The sequence below is a fragment of the Camelus bactrianus genome, chromosome 12 (assembly GCF_048773025.1).
Source record: "Camelus bactrianus isolate YW-2024 breed Bactrian camel chromosome 12, ASM4877302v1, whole genome shotgun sequence".
NCBI lineage: Eukaryota > Metazoa > Chordata > Mammalia > Artiodactyla > Camelidae > Camelus > Camelus bactrianus.
The window spans coordinates 14944457-14968206 of record NC_133550.1 but is presented as its reverse complement, the minus strand read 5'-3'; the positions used below and the strand labels follow the sequence as shown (position 1 = coordinate 14968206).

Genomic DNA, 23750 nt, shown 5'->3' with positions numbered 1-23750 from the left:
TTATCTATTTTATACATAGTAGTTAGTATCTGCAAATCTCGAACTCCCAATTCATCTCTTCCCACCTCCTTCCCCCGCCCCTCCAGTTACCATAAGTTTGTTTACTATGTAAGTCTGTTTCTGTTTTGTAGATAAGTTAATTTGTATCTCTCTCTCTTTTTTTTCAGACTGCACATATAAGTGATATCATATGGTATTTTTCTTTCTCTTTCTGTTCTGATTTTCTTTCCCACTTCCTGTTCTGACTCCCGGGTTCCCGGAACAAGCCCCTCTCCTCCCTGCCTTCCTCACTTGGCGAGGAAGTCCAGGATGGCTGTCTTGAGTTGACAGCTTCTCTCTTGACCTGACCATGAGCTTCTCGAGGTGGAAGGGTGGGGAGCACCTGTAGGTGTCTTAGCGCAGGGCTGAGCTTGGAGAAGGCCCTCAGTTCTTGTTTGTTGATCTAGAATTTGATCTGGCAGGATTAGGCCTGTACTTATCAGAATATACTCTGGGCTGTGCCAAGCCCCACGGTCGGGCAGAGAGCTTGAGAGGGAATCCGCCGCCCCGTGGGGAACCCCCACGTCTGTGCTTGCTGGGGTGACCACGTGGCGCCTGCGTGTGTTGGGAGGAGCCGGGAGCATAGGTCGATTCTGCTACAGCCTCCTGGTAGGATGGCGGGGCAGGAGAACTTTTCGTGTCTAAGTTGCATTGGTCTGAAGGTATAACCAGGTCCCTGGATTCCTTTCCCCATAGTTGGAGAATTCCAGAAGTCCTGTGGTCAACCCGTTTGACCAGTGATTAACCAATCCCGAGAGGGCAGATAAAAACAGACACACAGCTCTGTCCATGGATAAATCTCTGCACTTTATTCATCCCTGGGCAGGGAAAAGGGGGCACTGCCCCAAGACAGTCAGCCAGTTGGGTGGGGTGGCTGGGGTATGTGTGGTCTATCCAGATAGTATAATACATAGCACTGATTATGCAGAAACAGGAAGGGAAGCAATAAGTTAAAAGCCACATAAGTTATGAAAAAATAATATATAAACTTTTTATATCTTGTACCCCCACTGAGGATTTGCTCCCTTGGAAACCAATAAATAGGCGGAGAAAAAAGCTGCAAGCAGCACCCTTTTGGGACTTGAGGGATGAGTATATGTGAGTTCCCTCCAGTCTGAGAGTCAGTAGCCCTTCGGCGCCCACCATAGGCCTGGAGGACCTTGAGGCCAAGGAAGGGCCGAGGCCTTGGGCCACCCTATCCTGGAAAATGAGATGAATGAATCAAAGACTGGGGCTCGAAGAGGAGGTGAGGCAAGGGGCAGGTAGGGAGGGGAGAGGGAAGGAGAGCAGGTGGCGTCCGGAGTGGGAGGCTGAAGCTGCCAGGATCCCCCTGCAAGCCCTGGAGGCGAGAGCCCAGAGGAGGGAAGAGGAGCCTTCCTCCCAGCCCCAGATCTTCTTGTTGGCAGCAGATTTCTCTTTGGCTGTTATTGGGGCCCCTCAGCCTGACCTCAAGGGCTCAGAGGCTCCCAGACCCGAGTGGACAGTGCCTTCTTCATGGCCCCGGTAGTGGCAGGGGATGGGCATAGAGGGAGGAGGGGCAGAGGGGGTGGAAGAGAAGGAGCTCTAACCCACAGGTGTGGGTGCAGAGTGTAGGAGAGGCCAGGCTGCTTAGCTTGATGGAGAGAACAGAGACCTTAAGGAGTGGGATTCACAGGAAATGGACCTGGGGTTTCATGGAAGGGGTGGGCTAAGGGTCTTCAGGGCGAGGTGCACCCAAGCTAGGTTTCAGGCTGAGTAACACCTGGGCAGGGGGCAGAGAGCTCAGATCCCAGTCAGGGTGGTGAACCCCAGGATGGCAGGGAGGAGAAAGAGGGATCCAATTCTTCTGTCTGGTCTCAGGCTGCCATCTGGCTACTCTTCTGTCCCCTACCCCCACCCTCGGCAGTTTGTCATGGCAAGAATAGCTTCTAGAGAAGGTGCTGGGGGCTGGCTGGGCAGCCTGTCCAATTCTGATTGTGACCTGTTAGGAGGGACCCACAGGAGGAGGGAAGGAGCACAGATTTCTGGGCTGATCACAGAGGTCCGGGCTCAGGCTCCAAATACCCAGGGAGCCGCCTTCTCTCTCTCCCTAATACTGTCAGGTCTCTGGGGAGCCTAGGTGGTGCAGGAAAGCCAGGGGTCCTCAGCACCCAGCCTCCCCAGGAACTCCAGATACAGGAGGATTCCCAAACAGTCCCCATTAGCCCCTGGCCTGTGGCTGGCAGGGGTTGGGTGAGCGAGGGCACCCACCTTGGTTCCGAGGCAGAGGCAAGGCAAGGCTTGAGATGTGAGTTTAGGGCAAGGGTTGGGCAAAGGGTCAAAGGGATCTTGGTCAGAGCCCTCTGTTGGAGGAGGAGCCTCAGAGGAGCAAGGAGGTGAAGGCAAAACTGACCCAGTCAGGAAAACCTCTGGCCAGAGTTTGGAAGCTGGAACTGAGATATCAATGTGGAGCCCAGTGACTCTGAATAACTGGTGACAGTCCTGTCCCATTCCTGGTGACCCACAAAACAGCAGTCACTCTTTTGAACCCTCCTCTTCTCAGTTCAGGATCAGGTTTGCTTCCCTTCTCAACCTAGAGGCTCCAAGCTGCTTTCTAGAGTCTAGCTTAAGTTCCTCTTGCTGCAGGGGAGTGACCTGGGGCTCCTGGGGTCCCAATAGCGGCCTTACTCTGAGACCTCTGACTCCTGCGAGAGGAACTTCTCTGACATTTCGGTGATTTTGATCACAGGGCCTTTGCTGTTCTTCTTTTTCCGGGAGGGGGCTCTCGAGAGGCGGGACTTGGAGGCAGCTACAGGGAACATAAGGGGTGGGGCAGGAAAGGGGCTGGAGGTTTGGGAGGCTTTTAAAATGATGCCTTTAGGGCCATGATCCCCCACACCCTGTCCGCCTCCCACCATGGGTTCTTGGGGCAAGCAGGCTCACCGGTTCTAGATCTGGACTGCACAGCACTGACCACGGTGGCTGAGGGCAGGTCCATCCTGGGGGAGGAGGAAATGGCGGGATGTGAAGGGAGCCTGTGGCTTAAGCTCCCCTGGGATTGGGGGCCTGGGGTCTGGCAGGTGGAGGGCAATTCTTGACTGTCACTCTTAGCCCTGGGCTCCCCTGCTGGGTGACCCTGCATAGCCAGCGTGTCCTCTCTGGGCTTCTGTTCTCTCTCCCCTGCATGAATGGCCAACATCTACTGAGCACTGATTTGTGACAGGCATTTGCATGCAGGACCATCTTAATCCTCCCCACACAGGTGGGCCATGCTTATGATCCGTCCATTTTCCCAGGGGAGGATCTGAGAATTTAATGAACTGGGCCAAGGTCCCAGTTTGTAAGTGGCTGAGCCAGGACATGAACCCAGGCCGGCCAGGCTCACAGCATCATGCCAGAGTGGGAGGCTGGCTTCGCTTGGGGCTGGTCCTCCAGTCCTCTCTCTCCCCTAGCCCTGCCCCACTGGCCCCATTCCTTACCGGCTCTCCTCGCCCTCCACCAGCTTGCGGTAGGTGGCGATCTCGATGTCCAGGGCCAGCTTGGTGTTCATCAGCTCCTGGTACTCGCGCAGCTGCCGCGCCATGTCCTGCTTGGCCTTCTGCAGGGCCTCCTCCAGCTGGACCAGCTTGGCCTTGGCGTCCTGGAAGGCCAGCTCCCCCTGCTCCTCGGCTGCCTTGATGTTCTCCTCCAGTTTCAGGCACTGCAGCCGGGAGAACAGAGGAACAGGGTGTATAGGGGTGACAGGGAGCGAGCCGGCCAGGGCCAGGAGCCCACCTCTGTCCTTGGTGGGGCTGGGCACGGGGAGGGAGGGCTAAGCCGCAGTACTCCTCAGTATGGTAATGGGTTGCATCACAGCAAGAGGGAATTCAGTCAGACCTAAGGAGACACTTTCCTAAGGTCACCAAGGAGGAGAGAATGACAAGCCTCCGAAGGATCCTGTCCCAGCAGTCCTTACAGGGTGACGCCTTCTCTGAAGGCTTTTCCTGGCTGGAAGCTGGGGCTTAGGCCTCCCCTCCCTTCTCTCGTTGTAGCTGGCAGAAGGCCTGAGGGGAGGTGGTGGGTCCTGGGTGTGTGTGATGGGGCTTGCCAATGTTCCAGCAGACCCGCCAGTTTACAGAGCACGTTTCCGTGTAAAGCTCATGTGGTCCTCACAGCCATCTCAAAAGGACAGATGACAAAACTGAGGCACAGGGATGCTAAGTGAGCTGCCCAGGGTCACACAGTCAGAGCTTGTGTAGACTTAGCCTGTGTGTGTGTGTGTGTGTGTGTGTGTGTGTATAAGAGTATGTCCCATGCTCCTGCCTGCTCCACCCCCAGGTGGGTCCTCCAGACACTCACGTGGCTCTTGATGGACAGGATCTGGGATCGGAGCTTCTGGATGCGCACATTGAGGTCAGCGATCTCGCTGCGGATGCTCTGGAGGCTGCTGGCAAACTCTGCTGAGCAGGCGGCCCGCTCCTCCAGCTGGAGGGCATGGAGGAGGTGGCAGTGAGGGCTTGTGTCCCTCCCAGCAGCCCCCAACCCTCGCCCCTTGTGGCTCCTTTTTCTCCTACCCTCAGCCCCACTGCCTCCTCTGCAGCCCACAGCTCCCAGGCCTGCTTCCCACAACTTCCCGTCTCCTGCCCCGACCATGTCCATCTCCTGGCTGCCCTAGCCTGAGCCCCACAGGCTGTGCCACAGCTGGCTGGGCATTACTGGGTGGCAGTACCACCGTGAGCCTCTGGAGGTTGCAGACTCTCCCCTGTCCCGGTCACCCTTGGAGCAGGGCACAACGCTGGGCTCTCACATTCTCCATATCTGCCCCAGAACCCACTGCTGTGGTCTCCATCACCTCATGTTTCCCATCCCCTTCTCACAGAATCTCAGCGCACAGAGTTGCAGGCAGCCTCAGCCAGGGCTAGTGCAGCCCCTCCTGTCCTGGCTGCATCCCCAGCCTGCACCATCAGCCCCAGACCTGGCTCCGAGAGTACGCCTCGGCCTCTTCCAGGCTGCGAGCCGCAATGGCATCATATTGGGCCTTGACCTCTTCCACGATGCCGCTCAGGTCAATGCGGCAGCAGCTGTCCATGCCCACGGTCACCGACACATCCTTCACTTGGGCTGTCAGGTCCTTCAGCTCCTGGCAGCATAGACGTGAGGGGGAGGGGCTCAGGGCTGGTTTGGTGGAGGGGGGGCAGCAGACCCTCAGCCAGCCACAGTCCCCAGAATCCCTTCATCCCCAGCGTGAGTAGAGAGCCGCCTCCTGTCTCCCCAGAGAGACGAGTAGAGGATGACGGCCTCCCTGCCATGCCCCAGCTTGGACTCTTGGGGAGCAGCCCCCACTTACCCACCTGTTGGCCTTCCTCTCTGAGTGAAGGGGAGAGGGGTAGGGAAGGACCCTTGACTGAAGAGGCCCACTCTGCAAGCCTTATTCCTTTTGGCAGAAGGGAAAAGGCTCAGGACATCTGGGCCTGAGGGAGTCTGGCCCTCTGCTCCCTGTCCCACCACTGGGCTCAGAGCTGTGCAGCTCAGCCTCCCCCATCCCCTGCCCTCCTAGGATGGGAGCTCCCTGAAGGCCCGGCTGAGCCATTTTCACCTCCAGGCTCCCACGTCTGGCAGGGGTATGTCTCTGTTTGTTGAATGCATGTCTGAATGGGAGGCCATGAATGAAGAGGGCAGGAGAGGCCTAGTGGCTGACAAATGACACCCCACACCCATGCCAGAGAAGGAGGCAGAAGAGACCTTATGGTCACCCTGGAGACTCATTGCCCCCATCACCTCACCCCCAGTCTAGCTAAGGGGCTTGCCTGGCTACAAGAACAGTATTTAGCCTCAGTATCTTTATCTTCTCTCTGTCCCTTGGGATCCCCTTTCCCCCTCCTCTCTGTCCTCTTCTCTGCCTAGAAAATGCTAGCCCACGTCCTCAGAGACTCCTGAAAGAGGTAAAACCTCCGGTTTCTGGGGCGATCATGACAGGCCAGGCTGTGTATGTGCTAAGGGCTTTCCAGGCATCCTCACATGTCATCCTCACCAGGCTGGCATGATTATTGGCCCCAGATTACAGAGAGGAAAGACACTGCCACACATGGAGTTGATGGAAACAGCTGGGAATGCCTGGCTGGACGCCAGACCCTTCACTGCTCCCGCTCAGCAGCCTTACAGGGGCCAAGACCTGCTCTGTGTCACGCCCGCAGCCTGACAGCCTTCTGGCCTGAATGCTCAGGGGTGTGTAGAAAGGCAGGTGGGGACTGGGATCTTCATAATTTTTAAAAATGGAGGTACTGGGGATTGAAGCTAGAACCTTGTGCATGCTAAGCACACACTCTACCACTGAGCCATTACCCTCTCCCCATATATAATTTTTAAAAAACCTTTTTGTTTAAGGATCCAAACAAGGTCCATACACTGTAATTGGTTCTCATATCTGTCTTTCTTATACTATAGATAACCTCCATCTCTCTCTGTCTCTGTTTTTTTTTTTTTCCGTTTTATTGCTCCTTTCTTCACACTTGATCTTAGCCAAAAGGCCGAGAAGCGATCTTGCTCCTTTTCTTATTGAAAACACCAGTTTGCTTGCCCTGTAGTGTTCCCCACAGTCTGGATTTTACTGATTGCACCATGTGCTGGTGTTTAACATGCTTCTCTGGCCCCTGCATTTCCTGAAAAGTAGCAGTGGGATCCGGAGGCCTGTTCAGATCCAGGTTCCTGATTCTGATCTTGGTCCTGACTTTGGGTCCCATCCTGCCCCTCATCTGTCCTTGTGCTCAGAGAGGCTGTGGCTGAGCCTCTGGGGTCTATACCCGCCACTTGCATCCCTGTGCCTGGAGACTGCAGGGTCAGGGTGGGTCAGCTGGGGCCACACGGGCAGCTGCGAGGCCTGCTGAGGAAGGCCACCCCCAGCCCCTGCTTGCTGCCCAGTCCTGCCCACTAGCATCCAGGCTGTAAGCATCGCCCCTGGAAAAGGAAGCTTGGGCAGTGGCAGGCCACCTGTGTCCACCCTGGAGCCAGCAGGGCTCTGAGCTCCATGGCCAGCTGCCCTTTGGGGGGTTCTCCTGATGAAGGGTTTCGGTTGATCTTCAAATGAACTTAACAGAGATCGCTGAGCAAAACCAGGAGGAGGCCCCAGCCCATGCCAGAATAAGGTTAATGGTGCCTGCACACTCATACCCCACCTTTTCTGTCCCTGGTCATCACTGGAGACTGACATTTCCCAAATGGGACCGACATCCCAGCCAGGGCTTAGCTGAGGACAGTTTTAGAGATGCAGCTTGGGGCTTCCTTGGTCACCATGTTGTGGAGGTGGGTGTGCATGGGGTGTTCCAGACAAGGCTCTCTAGGGGTGCTTCTAGCCCAGGCCTTAGGTAGCATTTGTTATGGGCCAGGAAAAGGCCAGGGCACTGTCAGAACACAGGGCACCATCGGGACAAAAGGATTGGCAAAACACAGCTGGTGGAGCAGCCTCGGATCCTTTCTGGGAAGACGCAGTGTAAGCCCGAGCGTGGTAAACAGAAGCGGGACATGGAGGGTTCAGAACACCTGCAGACCTGCACAGACATGCCGGCCCCTGCCAGGCTGCCGAGGGCATAACAATGCTGGTCTGTGTGGCGAGAAAGTGCCACTGTGGGACGGGTCGCTTGAGAGGATGTACACCTCCAAGTTGGCAAGAATGAAGCTGAGCTGCAGTTTACAGCTTCTCTTAGGAGCCAGAGTCTGAGGAGGCTGCCATGTGTGTGGCCACTCTCGTCGTGGTCCCCCACGTCAGGGAAGATGGTGACTCTGGGAGGGTAACAATACCACTCAGTAAAATGTAGTGCTTAATGGCGATGAGCTCCGAATACCACCACCTCTTATTAGATGGGTAACCCTGCCCAAGCTTGTAGCCTTAGCTGAGCCTCAGTTTTCTCATTTATAAAATGGGTATAATGATAGAACTGAAAACAGCTAACATTTATTAAATACTTACCATGTGCCAGACACTATTCTAAGTGCTTTAGGATATGTTAGCAAAATAAATCCTCACGACAGGCCAGTGAGCTAGGTGTCCTATTCTCCGCATTGAGGCATAAGGGGATGAAGGAACCTCAAGTTCATATAATCACTGAGCCAGGATTCAAATCCAAGCTGCTCTTAAGTCCATGCTCTCTTAATTAGGATCCCTGCTCTGTAGGGTTTTTGGGATTATATCTGGAAAGCACTCAGCCAGTGCCTGGAATATAGTACAATACACAACAGCCAGGGAAACTATTATTGTGATTGGTAAGGGGGATGGAGCGAGATGAAGTGTCCAGGGCCAGAGCAGCCTACTCCTGGCGCCTCCCAAGGCACCACGAAGGCAGGCGCCAAAGCAGCTTAGACATGCCAGGTCCTCTTTGTAGGGACCAGCATCCTGGGAGGTGTGCCTGGCTGCAGGGGGTTGTCAGTGGATTCTGTACTTAATCTCCTTGGAACCAGAGCTTATGGGTGTGGTGGGTGGCATTCTGGCTGGATGCAGCCAGGCCCAGATACACTTGGGAGCTGGAGAACCTCGGCAGCCCCTGGGCTCTCTCTCCAGCCTGTGTCCCTGGAGGTGAGGGGCAGGGGGTTGCCTGGGAGGCTGCAATGTGTAGATGAGGCCCTGAGCAGCCCATGGCCATTGGCTCCTGGGGAAGTGTCTCCATAACCTATCCTGGACCGTGTGTGTGTGTGTGTGTGTGTGTGTGTGTGTGTGTGTGTGTGTGTGTCTGTCTGTCTGTCTGTCTGTCTGTGTCTTGGGGAGAGTGAAGGGCTCTTTCCAGGGATCCAGGGGTGGGCCTATACAGCAGAGCTTTTTATCTTGTCTGCTCCAAAGTTGAAACTAGAGTGTCCAGCCCTCCTGGGGCTACTCACATCCCACCATATTTTTCTTCCTCTCTTGGTGGCCATGGCCGGCACCTTCCTTTGCTTGGACCTGCTCTGTCTGATGCGGTAGCCACTAGCCCTATGTAGTTGTGAGCACTTGAAGTGTGACCAGTAGAATTGACATGAGCTGTAGGTGTGAAAAACACACGAATTTCGAAGACTTAGAATGAGAAAAAAGAATATGAAATAGCCCATCAATTTTAAAAGTACAGATTATATGTTGAAGAATCATAATTTGGATATATTGGGCTAAATAGACTATATTAAAATTATTTTTTTTCTGTTTCTTTGCTTTTTAAAAACATGTCGCTGTGGGGTGGGTAATAGCTCAGTGCTAGAGCGCATGCTTAGCATGCACAAGGTCCTGGGTTCCATCCCCAGTACCCCCATTAAAAACAAAACTAAACAAAAAACAAAGTTAAAAAATGTGGCTACTAGAAAACTTACAATCACCTATGTGGCTCGCACTATTGTTTTATTTTACTAGGCGGTGCTGGCTTAGAGACCTACCAGTGTGGGGAATCAATTTAGCAAAGGGTCAGTGTGGTCTTCTCAGCCTGCGGTGGTACGTGGAGAGAAACTCAAACCTCACATCCTGACACCAACTTGCCACCTTGCTGCCTCCCCAAGTAATAACAACTGCTATTATTATATATAATATGTGATAATAATATAATATGACGTATTATTATATAGACTAGGATAGTATATAATGTGTAAAATAATAATAAATGCACCGCGCACCTCCTGCGTTCACTGCAGCTCCTTCTCCACAGCAGTCTTCCAACAGCACACGCTATCCCTTCAGCCCACCTGCAGTGCCCCCTCTCCTCCCCGTGCCCATCAGGGGCTGCCCATCATGCTGGGACCAAGGCCCACACCTTGTCCCAGGCCCCATGTGGGCTGGCCCCTGCGCGCTCTGCCTTAGCCGCAGCTGCTGCTTCCTCTCGCTCCCGGGACCAAATCGCTCCCGGGACCAAATCGCTCCTGCCTGAGACCCTTTACACAGCTCTGCCTTCTACCAAGCCTCCTCAAATCTCTGCTGAGCTGGGTCTTCCCAGTTTGGGCCTCTTCCCCTGGCCTGGGGGTCTGAAGCCTCCCCTCCTCTCAGCACTTTGCATCCCAGCAACTTTTCATCCTCCAAAATGATCTTGTCCAGATATTTGTTTCCTTGCCCGTTCCCTGTCCCCTCTAAGGAGTAGCTAAGTTGTACCCTCCCGAGGGCAGGGACTTAGCCTGTCTGGCTCACAGCTGTGATGTTAGCGCCTGGCACCTCTCAGGCCTGCCAGAAACGTTTGTTCAGTGAATGAATGGATTTATCCCATCACAGCCCGATGAGCCTGCTACTGCCACTCCCCCACGTTACAGATGAGGGGAGTGAGGCACACAGAAGTAACTTGCCTAAAGTCACAGAAATGGTTAAAAAAAAAAAAAGAAAAAAGGTAGAGTCAGGATTGGGGTCCAAGGACTGCAAAGTCTGAGTGGAGTCCCCAGCCCGGCTCTTGAGGCAGGACCCAGGAGTTTCCCGGGTGTGCCCCCAGCAGTGCTCAGGCATACGGCTGGTTATGCCCGGCCTTCCTCAGCTCTGTCCCCTTGCCTCCGTCTGGCTTTGGGCTTGCTGAGATGTGGGCGAGCCGGTTGGAGGAGAGGCTCTGAAACACTGGCCAGTGTCTGCCTGGGCTGCACTAGCCCGCGGTGAGTTTGGGCGGAGGAAGCCCTGACACACTTCTCAAGCTGCTCTGTGGGCATGGTGCCCTGCAGGGCTTGGCCTGGCTGTGGCGGCCTTTGCCAGGGACGGGAAGCATTTTGGGGTGGTCTGCCTGCGGGGACTGCCTCTCTGATGTTGGCAAGGGGTGAGGTGTTCTCTGCTCTGCTGCCTCCCACGGCAGCAGACAGGTCTCAGGCCCACAGAGCCCAGTCTGGGGGCTGAGCTGCCGGAGAGCAGGGAGGCCCCGGTGCAGCCATGAGGCCCAGTCTCCCTCTCCATGTGCTGAGGCCACAAAGCTGTGGTCAGCAGCCCTGCGGGCCATGTTAGCAGACCTACTCCACTGCAGTGGTGACTCTGATCCTGCTCTGCCCTGGGTCCCAGTGCCACAGCTTGGCACCAGTGCTGCCGAGCCCTGTCATCCCCGGCAGTGGTCCTGCCTGCTCGGAGCTGAATCGAAGCATCGCCCCATTAGCCTCCTCACCTCTCAAACAGGGAATGTAGGGAGGAGAACACGTCCCAAAGGATGCCCGGGAGGCCCAGTGGTGTGGACAGGCAGGGCCCATCTGCTGGCGGCCCAGGCAGTGGGACAGGCCTTGCTGAGCCACTGTTCCCCCAGGCTTAGCTGAGGACTTAGGGACGAATGAGAATGTGTCTGGAGGCTCCTCTGTCTATGTTTACTGGGTCATTTTTGTCCAGAAGAAGCTAGTATTGTCTGGGAACCAGAGAATCTGGCTGCAGGCCTTTCTGCCTGAGCCCAAAACAGAGGAGGGTGCAGCTCATGCCTATTAGGGCTAGAACTGTGGGTGCCTGTGATGTAAGCGGCAGGGATGAGGTAGAGAGTGAGATGGATGATGAGGATGAGAGAGTGATAAGAACGGCCACTGAGAGCCCCCTGGTTCCCTGCTCTGAGGCCACCTCCTGACCCTTACCTGGAAGTGCCCGGTCCCCCACATGCCCTCAGCGCTCCAGCACACATGAAGGCAGGGTTTTCCCTGAGGTAGTGGCCTTGTGGGAACCTGCCATGCTCTATGGAATGAGCGATGAGGGGACATTTCGGATTGCTGACAGCAGCACACAAGGGGTTTAGGAAATCATTGCATCTGTGGCCAGAAACAGCAAGTGTCTGCTGAAGTTTCCATGCCCCAGGGGACGCCTTTGCCTCTCCTGTATCCCTTATCCGTGGACCAGTCAGTTCTTTGCTCAGAAGGACCCTGACCCCGCTTCTCACCTGCTCATAGATGGTTTTCATCAGCTCCACAAAGCTCTGCAGGCCTTTTAACTTGGTCTCCAGTTCGGTTCGTCGTAGACACTCTGTGTCCAGGTCCTGGGTGTGAAAGCAGGGGTGAGGGATGGGAGCAGGAGTGCAGGGGTCCCAGGCAGGGGTGGGGTGGGGGAACTTTGCTTCCTGGATGAGACGGGGTGATTCCTAGAGGAGGCCTGGCTCAGAGCTTGGGAGAAGGAGCAGGGTGGGGACAGGCACGTATCTCTCTGCCTATGGCTCTGGGACTCGGCCTCTGGGGGTTTTGCTTGGGGATCCTGAGGGAAAGAGGGCAGAAAGTCCATGAGGAAGGAGGCCCTGGGGCAGGCTGAGCAGGTTACCTTCTTCAGCTGCACAAAGGTGAACTCCATGTCTGTGCGCTTGGCGATCTCCTCCTCATACCTGGGAGGTGGGGAGGGGGGGATGGGGGAGACAGGGAGAGACAGAGAGAGAGAGAGAGAAAGGCTGCTCAGCTGGATGTGGTGGGACCTGGCCAGGGTTTAGTTAACTCTCTTTCAGTGGGGCTCAGGGCCTCTGCCGCCCCATTTGGTGCCTCCTGCCAGTTAGAATGAGGTGGCCCCTTCCTTTAGGTGGACACAGATCCTTGTCTCTATGACACCCTAGTGTTGGCTCTGGGGAAGCAAGCCTCCTGCTCCCCATGCTCACTCTTTCCTAGTGGCATCTACCCCTTTCCTGGCTCCGTTCCACATTCACCTCCTCCGGGAAGCCTCTCTTGATTGTGCAACCTTTTCACTCTGACATTTTGTTCCCTCGTTTTTTCCCTATCTCCTCCCCTGAGAGTCTCAGTTTCAAATAAGCTGTGCCTTCAGTTAAGTCTGCTCGGAGTGCACCCACTCACATATCACCCTCTCCTACCTCTGCCCTTCTCCACAGCCCCACCCTTTCCCTCTCTGCTTTGCTAGGACACCATGCCATCATCTTCCCTCCAGAGAGGGGACAGGAAGAGCATGGACTTTGCAGTCAGATGAGTCCCTGGTGTGTTTTTGGGCAGGTCATGCCACCCCTTCTCCCTTGTCTATCAGGGGTGTGTGCGTGTATGTGTGTGTGCATGTGTCTGTGCATGTACGTGTGTGTGCATGTACGTGTGTGTGTATGTGGGGGCTGATGAAGTCCCTCCTTGCTGTGATGACAGATGTGTATAGTCACTGCTCTACTGGGTTCCCTCTCTTCTCAGATGTGCCTCCTCCTTACTCAAGTTGGCCTCGTGTTTGGAACAGGGATACTGTTGGATGGGGAGACAGTGGCCTTGATCCTTGACCTTACCCTCTTGGCCCCCCTAGAGGGGGTGTCTGCCAGCTGCACGCTTCCCACCCCCGGTCCTGCCTGCCCCAGTGGATGTGGGGATTCTGTGCCTTCCTGTCTCCTTTCCTCCTCTCGAGGGAATGCCTGAATCACGGAGGCTCTAATTATAGCCGCCTGCCTGCCTCAGCCTCTGACCTCACAGATGGGGCAGCGTCAGCCATCATCCACGTCAGCTAGCTGGGCTGCCATCCCCAGGCCTTGTTTTCCACCAGCCACCTGAGGGGCTGAGAGGAGCAGACCCAGTGGGTGGGAGAACTCAGTTTGTGGAGGGCATACCCTCTCCCTGGCCCCTGCCTCGGCTTCCGAGAGCCTTCAGGGGACTCTGAGCAGGGTGCTGGGGTGGGCCAGGGGGCCTGGTCTGCAGTCTGGGGCCTGCCAGGGCAAACAAAATGCCCGAGAAGTTTTATTTGCCTCCTCTCCTGTGACCCACAGAGCCCTGAGTCAGGGATGTCCTGCTGGTCCCATTTCACAGATGAGGAAATGGAGGCTCAGAGAAGGGCCTGGAGGCTAGCGCAGTGCACTGGTTAAGCCTGGGACTCCAGAGCCAGATTCTTTAGGCTCAGTTCCTGGCTTTCTTGCTAACTAGCTGTGTGACCTTGGATAGGCTGCTTGTGTGTGCTTTTGTCATGAGGGCAGGATGTCATGAGGAGTAAATAAGTTATACATAAAGCGTTTACGACGTGCGTGGCACCCACTAAAGCTGTTGCTCCTGTTAGTAGCTGAGCTCGGCTCTCTCCAACACCGGCCCGGCCCTCAGGCCTTCTGCCTCGGCATTTCCAGAAAGAAACCATGGAAAGCCTCATTGCTGAGAGCATGGGCGGCTCTCTGCACATCCTTCACAAATCTTCAGGGCTCAGCCAACTTCAACAGGCTTCCCTCTGGAATCTGGGGGCCTCTGAAAAGTTCCCTGCCTTGGGGACAGGGGTCTGGGGAGCCCCAAGCTAAGAGGGCCCCACTGACTGGCCCTCCCCGCGCAATCCCTATGTTCAGCCTCTCCCCTTCTCCCCTCCCCTCTGGACAGCAGAGTTCTGCCTGCCTGGGCACAGGACCTTAGGGAGAGCTGTTGGGGGTGCCCTCTGAGGTGCCAAAACTCTTTCTTACCCCTCACTGCTCTTCCCTCCCCTCTTCTCATCGATTCCACTGCATTTCAGTCAAGTTCACCCCCTCAACCAGAAGCCCTCGTGCAGCAGACAGCTTGTACAACCGTACACGGCATTCCTGAGTCACTTGCTGTGTGGCCTTGGGCAAGTGGCTTCCCCTTGCTGTGCTTCATCCTTAGTCAGTAGGATTAGCTAGCTGATCCTTGGGGTTCCTACTACATCAAAGCTTTTGGAAGTCTCCATTCCTATAGAGGCTTAGGCGATGTCTCTATCTCCCCCCAATTCCACCCCCAGCCCCTGCCAGCCTGCCAGCCACCGGCTTCCAAATCTGTTCTCAGCCCTTTTCAGCTTGTCACAACCGAACCGCCCCTTCCCCCAAACTTGTTTATTTCTAGAAGTGAAGCTGATCTCATCAGCCTTGTCAGGGCAGGGCACACCCCTCCCTGCCAGGGCTTGGCCTGGTGTCTCCTGGCTTCTGGGGGCCCCAGGCTTTGCACAACCAGGCCGCAGCTTCCCTGGCTCTGGCCTGCAGACCCAGAAAGCCTCCAGCCTCACCTCCCCCAGCTTGGGTGGGTTCCCTACCCAGAGAGGGCAAGAGAGGCCCTGAGCCTAAACAGTGAAATCAGGCAGCAGATGGAAACCAGGCAGCAGGCCAAGTGAGGGGGCTCAGCCAGATTAAAACAACAAGTAGTGTTTGCACAGAACTTCCAGTTACAAAGTGCCTGCGTGGATGCGATCTGGGTGCTCCCATGGGAGCAGCCTCACACAGCAGCCAGCGAGGTGAGGTACGGGACTTAGTATGCATGGCTATGTGACCAAGGACAAGCCCTCGCCTTCTCCAGGCCTCTGCTTCCCTCCCCATAAAAGGAGGACCCAAGGCCCCCATCCAGCTCTGCCATCCTCTGATCCTTTGAGGGCCAAAGATCTGCTAGGTATAAGTGAGGTGAGTCGTGGGTTCCGGTGCACCAACGTGATTACCCTTGTCACTGTCAGGATGGGCAGTCAGATTCCCTGTGTGTTTCCCTAGGACCTGGGAGGGCAGGGCTGGGGGAGAGGTGGCCGGCTGGTCAGGGAGGGGCCCAGCCACAAGGACCAACCGAGGCCAGGGCTGCAGATCATGCCAGTTGGCAGGGAAGTTCCAGCCAGATCCACAGACGAGGAAACTGAATTCCTCAGAGTGGGGAGAGATTCTTGTGTGACATCCCTCTGAGTGTGGTCTAAGCAGGGGAGGTCACGTGGAGGGGCAGTGGGTGCTGAGCCGTGGCCCAGATCCCTGGACTCCTGACAGGTTGCCTCCACCCTTCTGCTCTGGAGACATTTGTTGGGCCTCACCTCAGATCACAGGGCTTGGGTCCGGCCCGAGCGCTGGAGGAGGAATGAGGGATGGAAGGTTTAACCACACCCTGTCCCCACCTCACCCTGGCTGGGGGCCTCCTTTCAAGAAGACTGGCCTCACTGCTCAGCCTCCGTGTCCTTGAAGCTTTGGCCACGGCCTGCTCAGAGAGCGTCACCTCTCCTCTGAGCTAGCCAAGTACCTTTCTAGATAGGTCCAGTCAGCTCAGTGAACCTGAGTCAAGGACTGCTGTGTGCTGGGGACCTCAGCCTTCTAGGGGATGGAAGAGCAGTCATTTATAACTGCCAGGCGCTATGCTGAACTCTCTGCTTCCTCACCACACCAGCCTCAGCTTGGCACCAGCCATCACTGTTCCCACTCTACCCAGGAGGAAACAGGTCTGCCTGTGAAGCAACTGGGCCAAGGTCGCAGAGTTAGTGAGGGGTGTGGGCGGGGACCACACCTTTTCCATAGGGACATAGTCGTGCCTAACCTCTGGGCTGGACTGCCTGCCATCTGCCTGTCTCCCTATCTGTCCCATTAAGTTATGAAAGCCTGCGGGCTGGGGCTGTGTTTCCCTCATCTCTCTAGACCCCAAGGCCACCATTGAGGTCAGGCTCGCATTATCTATAGGGGACTGCTTGTTTATACAAACCCCATCATTTCTGGCCCCTGCTTGTACCCACCCCCTTCTCTTTCCAGCCCAAGAGAGATCAAAATCTCAAGCTACATTCAAAGCAGGAGCCCATTGCTTGCTCTAGCCAGTGACACAATTTCCCATTGCTAGTGGGACATGTGGGTGAGAGCAATGTGTTTATGGGCGCAAGAGAAGGGGATAGGGCTTGGGGGCTGCGACAGTGCCCAGGGGCCAGCAAGTACAGGGCTTAGCTGTTGCCCAGAAAAGACTGACTTCGTTGTAAGGGTTACTATTGGGGGCGGGGCAGGTTAGCTTTAGGTTCACTGCCATATCCTCTCATTATTTAGAATACTCCTGGCACATCGCAGGTCTTCAATAACTAAGTATGGAGTCAAGAAACGTTCTTTAAAGAAGTTTCCTCTTTTTCTGGCTCGGGCGCTCAGACTGTTCACCTGAGCACAGGTTGGTCCCCAATCTAAGTCCTGGTCCACGGTCCCCCTAGGGCGCACCCTACCTGATCCGAGACTCCTCCACCTTCTGGAGCACCTGCAGCAGGTTGGCCTCCAGCTGGCCCCGCTCCTGGCTGAGTTTGCGCTGTTCGTCCTGCAGCCGGCCCTGGTACTCTTTGTAGAGGTGCCCAAGGTCAAAGGCAGCCGAGTCCTGGCTCTGCAGGAAGCGCCAGCGGGTCTCCAGCAGCTGGTTGCGCTGCTCCAGGGCTTGAACCTGGGAGAGCGGGAGGGCTGCCGTGAGAGGCCCGGTGTGGCCCAGCCAGCACCCCACAACCCCGGGGGTGTCCTTGGGAAGTGGTAGCTCATCTGCTTGGAGTGCACCCACCCAGGGGCCCTCACTCAGTGTGTTCAGATGGCATCTCCAATTACTGATTGTTCAGACTGAAGATAGTGAGATAAGGAATCAGAGAATCCAAGGGAATGGGAGCCAATTAGCCAAGGTTTCCTAGGGGAGGAGCAGGGCCAGCCAGATAAGGGAAGGGGGATGAAGCTGTGGATGTGCCGACATGTGACAGGTTCTCCAGGCCCGCCTGGGGCTTGGGTGGGAGACCCCAGGGAACCTGTGGTGTCAGAGGCCTGTCTGCCGCCCACCTCGACAAGCCTGGTCTCATCTTGCCTTGGCAACTCAGCAGGGTAGGGCCTGGTTTGTTCTTAAATTCTAATCCTCCTGACAACCCTCGACTTGTAGCCTCTCCAAGCCTCAGTTTCCCCCAGCTACAAGTTGGGGATGATGTCACCTGCCCTGCCCACCTGCAGAGAGACGAACCCAGGGACGTGATTTGGAGCAGCAAACAGCAAATGCTCATGAGGTCCCTACTGTGCGCCAGGCCTTGTTCTATGTGGTGGACAACTTTCACTCATTAAGTCCCCAAACAACCTGATGGGGTAGGTATTATTGTCAGCTGCACTTTACAGATGATGAAACAGGGCACAGAGAGGTTAAAGACTTTGCCCAAGGTCACACAATTAGCAAGTGGCAGGGCCAGGCATGGAATCCAGGCAATGTGGGTTTAGAATCTTTGAACCACTACAACATCTGTCTCGAGTCTGCTGCAAGGTCTCTGCCGGTGCTGGGCCCCAGCTGCCCTTCCTGGGCTGGCTTTGGCCTCTAGTTAGGGCCAGTCTCGCCTTGAGGACAAAGACTGGGAGGGCTCTGGACTCAGTGCTCTCAAACTCTGTGTCCTCCACACTCTCCTGCTCAGATTTCTGCAGGGGCTCCCATGGGTCCCAGCCCAGCCAGTCGCTCTTGAGTCCTCTCCTTCCCTGCACCCGTCTTAGCCCAGCACAGCTTTGGGGTTCTCCCTGCCTCTTCCCCACCCTGCCCTCTCCAGGCTCAGCCTCTCTCGGGCACCCACTCTCTTTCTACCATCCCAGCTTCTCCCCCTAAATGCTCCCAGCTCCCCTCCTGTAGGAAGCCTCCCCTCTTCCCTCCAGCATCATCCCTCAGTGTATCTGCTCCTCATTCGTCCTAATCTACCACCATCCCTTGCAGACTGGGAGCCATCTGCTCGCCTCTTAGGTCCCCTACCCTCTCGGTCCCCAGGACAGAGGTAGGCCACTGGGACAGGAGGGGTGGCTGGGGCCAGGCTCCTGGACAGTGCAGGCTGCTGTTGTCATCAGGATGCTGTGAAAACCAGCCCAGTGATGTTCCCTATGAGCACAAGCAAGTAGCTGGACCTCGTCCTGTCCACGGCTGGCACCAGCTCCCAGAATCAGAGCCTGAGAGAACCAGAACCACAGCCAGAATTACAGCTGGTCTGCACCCTTCATTTACAGAGAAGGAGATGGGGACCCAGGGCAGCTGGGAGGCTTGTCTGGGGTCACACAGCTACTTGGTGGCCAAGCTTCCCAGACAGGCTCATCTGATGGCAGCTGCCTGCTCTGGACCTTCATGGGTTCCCTGTTCCTCCTGACTTGGGGTGCTGGTGGGCCCTCCTCTCTCTCTCTGCCCTACCCACATTCCTGAGATACTCTAACGCCCTGGGGAGGGCCCCTTTGATGCTCACAGTAGACAACATCAGTGGGAATATTGGACAGCAGCATTTGTGGGCTGTCACTCCCCTCCTTCACTCCCATTTGTGCTGGTAAATTCTGCTTGAAGCCAACTTTAAGCCAGTTTGCTGTCGTCGCAGCCAAACAGGTTCAGTAGGGACACGGTCAAGAAGGTTTCTGTGCTCCCTGTACGTGTGAGGGATTGCTGCTGGGGAGGTTTCTGCTCACTCCACCTGCCCTGAGTTTTGACAAGTAGGAGCCCCATGTTTAGACTGAGGGTGGGGTGAGAGGAGAGATGTAAGGCTCCTTCCTCCACCCATAAGCAACCCAAAACTCTTTAGACCAGGAAGTCCTTCCCTTAGTCTAACCTCGATCTCCTATGCTTCAGTACTTGCCTCCTGGGAAATGGTGTGCATTTGGCCAGCCAGAGGGCACATTTGGTTGTGGGGGATCCAGGGAGGTCCCCTCCCCTGCTGCTCTTGGGGGAGTTGTTGGTTGTGTCAGTGCGTGGGGATGGAATCTCATCCCCCACCCAGAACCTTCCCTGCAGAAAGGCCCAGAACCTTCCCTCAGAACAAAGTCCCAGGGAGGGCTGCAAATCCCAGCACCCTGAGAGGTGCCAGGTTAATTGCCTCCAATCTGTCCAGGCCATGGAGTACTCACCTCTCACTCCTTTCCCTCCCCATTCTGGCAGGCCCCCTACCCTTAGACCACAGGCGGCAGCTTTAGGAAGGGCCTCAGAGAGCGAGCCCCTGGACTACCTGCTTCCCATTTTACAGATGAGGAAACTGAGGCCCAGAAGCACAGAACTCACTATGATCCAACTCCAGGGGGCTGGGCTGCCCCACTGAGGAGCAGGCTCAGATGAGGGTGGGGAGAGATGTGCCATTTGTGTGGGGAACTGAGCAGCCGAGGTTGGGCTAGGGCTCCCTCTGGGTGGGAGGCTGACCACCTGGGAAGCTTCCTGTTTCCAGCCCATGGGCCTACACTCCAGGCAGGAGAGCTTATAGAGTGATGCCTCTGGGGCAGGCAGGTCCTACTTCCCTGGTCAGGCGGTGTTAGATCCCCTGCCTCCGGCCAGAAATTGGCTTTACTCAAGGAGCCTCACGGTCTCTTTGTCGGGAAGGGCTGGTTTGTGCCTTCCTGCGTGCAGGCAGGGGCATGGCTCCAGTGAATTTCAGAGGCCACATAGGCCAAGGGAAGACATTGTGCCCATCCCTCTGTCCCCAGGCATTTCACCGACCCTCTTGGGTTCCCTTTCTATAGCCTCCTTAGGCCGACCCCTGGCAGCCCTTCCTCTTATCCCACCCTCGTCCTCTCTGATGTCTGCATATGAAGGTGAGAGGGTCCTGCCAGCAGCCTCTGTGGGATGTCGGCATGTTGACACTGCCTTCTCCCTGCCTCCCGCAGCCTCCTCTCCTGCTGCTGCTTCTGCTCATCCCCCTCCTTCACGGCAGCAGCTGTACCAGTCTTCCCACTGGCATGAGCTCAGGGCTACCTCCAGAGCAGGAGCAGAGTAAGGAGGTGGCACGTGAAGCACAGAGAGGGTGATTGTCCAAGGAAACACAGCCTGGAAGCGGAAGAACCGTACTGCTCCAGGGCCCCGTGAAGGACTCCTGGGGGTCTCCCTGCGGACTCTCCTCCTCTTCTTCCTCCCACCCCCAGCGCTCTCTACTTTCTCTTACTGCCTCGGAGGGCCCAGAAGGGGATGTGGAACTGGAGGGCCACACTACCTGTCTCTTCTCCTTGTTAGAGCCCCAACCCTGCACTGGTTGTAGCATCTCACCTCTGGGCCCGCGCATCTCTTTCCAGCCCCGTGCGGCACCCCTACCCATGAAGCTCCTCCACCTTTCCCTCCAACAGGGCTCCTCCCTCCTTTTCAGGCTCCTACCTGGCAGGGATTAACTGGGTTCAAGAGCTCCCTGGGCCGGGCCCATTTATGGTACTTTTATTTCAAGAAACCGAATACACTTGGTACATGATTAGGGTGCTATAGTGCTTTTCAAAAATGAGCCTGTTTGATTCTGACAAGCCCATCACTCTGATGTGTATTGAGGAACAGAGAGGTTGAATAATTTGCCTGAGATTACACAGAGGGTCAGAGGTTGAGCCAGGATTCAAATCCAGTAATGTGACTCTGGATTTCACATTCTCGACCGCTGCCTGCTTCTACTCAGGCCCTCATGGTCTTTACAAGGAAAAGAGGGACGTGAGCTAACAGATGTTCTCCATAGAGTTGGTGGATCAGCTGGGACTTCTTGGTCCCCAAGGGGCTGACACCCACGGCTCCTGGCATCCCACCTTGAAGAGCATCTGTCTCAAGGTCAAGGCTTGAATTTGAGGGCGGGGAGGCTCCAGTTCTGCTAAAGACCTTGGAGGGCAACGCCCTGGCCCTGGGCACCAGATCCAGACCCCTCGGGCCCTTCCCTTTGCCTACATACCCATCCGGTCGCCAGCAGAGGCACAGGGTGATATCAGCCCTGGCATTCAGGGAGAAAAGCACCCAACCGAGCCAAATTACATAGCTCATGAAGCATTCCTTTTAAGGGATTAAGTTGGGTTTGGAGAGGAGGTGACTCTGTAGGGACCTGCCTCCCCAGGGCAGTAGGCTACTCTCCTAGGGCGGACTGCCTGGCAGTGCAGGCTCTGTATAGCCGGCAGGGGTGGCAGAGGGGATGCTCCATCTCAGAGGACGCTTGTCCTCCAGTTGTTACTTCCCTTCCACATCTCCCTTCCCCGGGCACACCAGGTGTGGGTGCAGCAGTGCTCGTCTCAGCAGTGCTGGTCTGGACACACAAATGGGGCAGGGCCGGGGGAAAATGGCTCCCACCTCAGAGGCTGCTAGCTTTGTGTCTCACAGACCTGAGTTCAAGTCCAGAATGCACCCTTGCTGGTTGTGTGACCTTGGGCAGGCACATCACCTCCAGGCTGCTCCGTCTCCCTGTCTGCACAGTAGGGGAAGCAGCCACTGTGGAGTGTGGCTGTGTGGGCAGAGCCAGGCACAAGCTGGTGCTTTGGATGTGTTACTTTCTTCCCTTTGCCCCTCTTTGCAAGTGCCCACCTAGTGGGGGGGGCACTAGCCACGTGCTGAGGGACACAGAAGCAGGGAAAGTAAGGGGCAGAGAAGGACTGAGCCAGGGGCAGAAGGATGGGGCTCTGGTTTATTTGTAGGGAGGGTGGGGAGCAAGAAGGTTGTTTTCCTCATCTGTAAAATGGGCATAAAAATAACTTCTTTCCTAAGGTTGATGGAAATAGAGGTAAGTATGCAAAGCTCCCAGCACAGTGCCTGGCACATGGTAAGCAGTTGAAGATTGGCAGCTGTTACTATGTGACTATTATTCTTGGGCAGGGAGGGAGAAAGTAGAGCTGGGAGGGCTGGTCAGGGGAGGTTTCTCAGAGGAGTGAGCGAGGAGCAGGTTTGGGAGGCAGACAGGACTTCCGTGGAGCTCTGGAAGCTCTTGCCCTGGGCCAGAGATAGACACCAGTGACCAGACTAGCATGCTGGCCATGCCCAATGTGGTCCAGAAAGTGGGGTGCCAGAGACTTAATCCCTCTACTCAGGTGGCTGCTGGGAGGACTGGCTGGCCACCTGTTCCTGACTTTCAGCATCTGCCCCCCATATTCCTATCTCCTGATGAGCCACAGCTGCATTCCCACTCCCCAGCCTCCTTCTGGCTGCCCTACATGTCCTCCTGGCCATGCCAGTGCTTCTGACCCCAGGAAGCTGAACAGAACCAGCGACCTGGACAGGGAGGTGGCCCCTGTTCATCTCCCTTGGAGTTGCAGCCCATGTCTTCATCAGCTCTTCCTACCAGGGGACATCCTCCTGGTCACTCTCAGAGTCTCTCTCTAGTCCACACCTGGGGGTAGGGTGACCCCAGGCCATGCAGCACATTATTATCCAGACACCCCTCAGAAGCCATCCTGGGGTCCCTTTCTGCCGCAGGTCAGGAAGGCACAGGGACTTCCCTCCCCAACTCTCTGCTCAGAGCTAGCCTGTGGAGTTAGCAATGCCAGCTCCCCATTGGCTGGGGACAGGGGTGGGGCATGATGCTGGGGAAATACAGAGCTCAGCTGCGTGCCCAGGCCTGACGGCCTTAGTTTTGGGACCCCCCCCCTCTTCTGCTCACCTTGCTAATCAGGGAGGCGAATTTATCATTGAGGACCTTCATTTCCTCCTTCTCCTGGTTCTTCTGCTGCTGAATGGCTGGGTCCACCTTGAGGTCCAGAGGTTCCAGCAGGCTGGGATTCACGGTCACCTTGGGGATGGTGCCAGCTGTCCAGCAGCCTGTGAGGCTGCGGGAGCTGAAGCTCGGCCCGGGGCCCCCGCAGCTGCCCCATGCCGCAGTCCCAGGCCAGGAGCCACCTGAGGAAGTCACCTCACAGCTGCTGAGGCTGCTGGAGCCGATGACGCAGGAGCGGCAGGCCATCGCAGCCCCCTGGGGCCCCGGGGCCGGCAGAGCGCAGGGACGGGGGAGCAAGCCTCTGAGGGGTAGCCGCGGCAGGCTCCGGTTGCAGGCAGGGCAGGCTGGGGACTGAGGAGCAGACACCTGTCGCACAGTGCTCATTAGCTGCATGAGGGCGGGACGCCTCGCAGCCCGACCAACCTGTTAGATGATGTGGCTCCCGCCCCTCCCCCGGCACCACGCACCCATCTCCTCCCAGGGCTGAGATCTGCCTTGCTGAGGGGGCTGCTCACAGGCCCCCCAACCAAGGCAGGTCTGGCTCCAGGGAGAGGGTGCTGGGCTGGGCGGGCTGGCTGGGGGTGGTGGGGAGGGAGGGCAGATTCAACAAGGAAGGAGAGAGAGTGTGCGCTTCAGCACCTGGGAGCTATGCCTCTCACCGCAGACCTCGCTGCATACCTGAAGGCTGACGTATCTGGGCTTACATACTTCTGGAAAAGATGAGGCAAGCGCAGGCCCTGGGCTCCCGGCTGTAGGGCAGCCATCCTGGGCGCCGTGCCAGCCTGGCATTGGAAAACAGCACCTTGACTGTTTATTTTCTGGCTGTGTAAGAGTCTCCTTGGCTTATCTTTTC

General features: G+C 56.2%; 2 protein-coding genes across 3 annotated transcripts in view; one reads left to right on the top strand and one right to left on the bottom strand.

Annotated features, from left to right (window-relative positions):
* SMIM41 (small integral membrane protein 41) overlaps window positions 1-23750 on the top strand; it is a 97016-nt gene that overhangs the window by 43067 nt on the left and 30199 nt on the right. The window lies entirely within an intron of this gene.
* On the bottom strand, window positions 824-23476 carry KRT80 (keratin 80). 2 transcript variants are annotated; one of them, XM_010964329.3, is made up of 9 exons: window positions 22844-23476; window positions 16727-16935; window positions 12161-12221; window positions 11790-11885; window positions 4952-5116; window positions 4336-4461; window positions 3477-3697; window positions 2941-2996; window positions 824-2841 (listed from the first exon to the last, which is right to left on the bottom strand). In XM_010964329.3, the coding sequence occupies exons 1-9, from the start codon at window positions 23288-23290 to the stop codon at window positions 2807-2809; spliced, it is 1416 nt and encodes a 471-aa protein (XP_010962631.2). In that variant the 5' UTR covers window positions 23291-23476; the 3' UTR covers window positions 824-2806. The 2 variants fall into 2 exon arrangements, with proteins under 2 accessions (XP_010962631.2, XP_010962630.2); XM_010964328.3 differs by having other exon boundaries at window positions 824-2806; window positions 22844-23475.

Excerpts from the sequence above, each read along its gene's own strand:
- KRT80 (XM_010964328.3), bottom strand. The coding sequence starts at position 23,290 with ATGCAGCTAATGAGCACTGTGCGACAGGTGTCTGCTCCTCAGTCCCCA. Across the intron at positions 11,886-12,160 it reads CCTTTGTGCAGCTGAAGAAG|GACCTGGACACAGAGTGTCT; the intron begins GTAACCTGCTCA and ends TTTCACACCCAG. Across the intron at positions 3,698-4,335 it reads TCCTGTCCATCAAGAGCCAC|TGCCTGAAACTGGAGGAGAA; the intron begins GTGAGTGTCTGG and ends TCCCGGCTGCAG.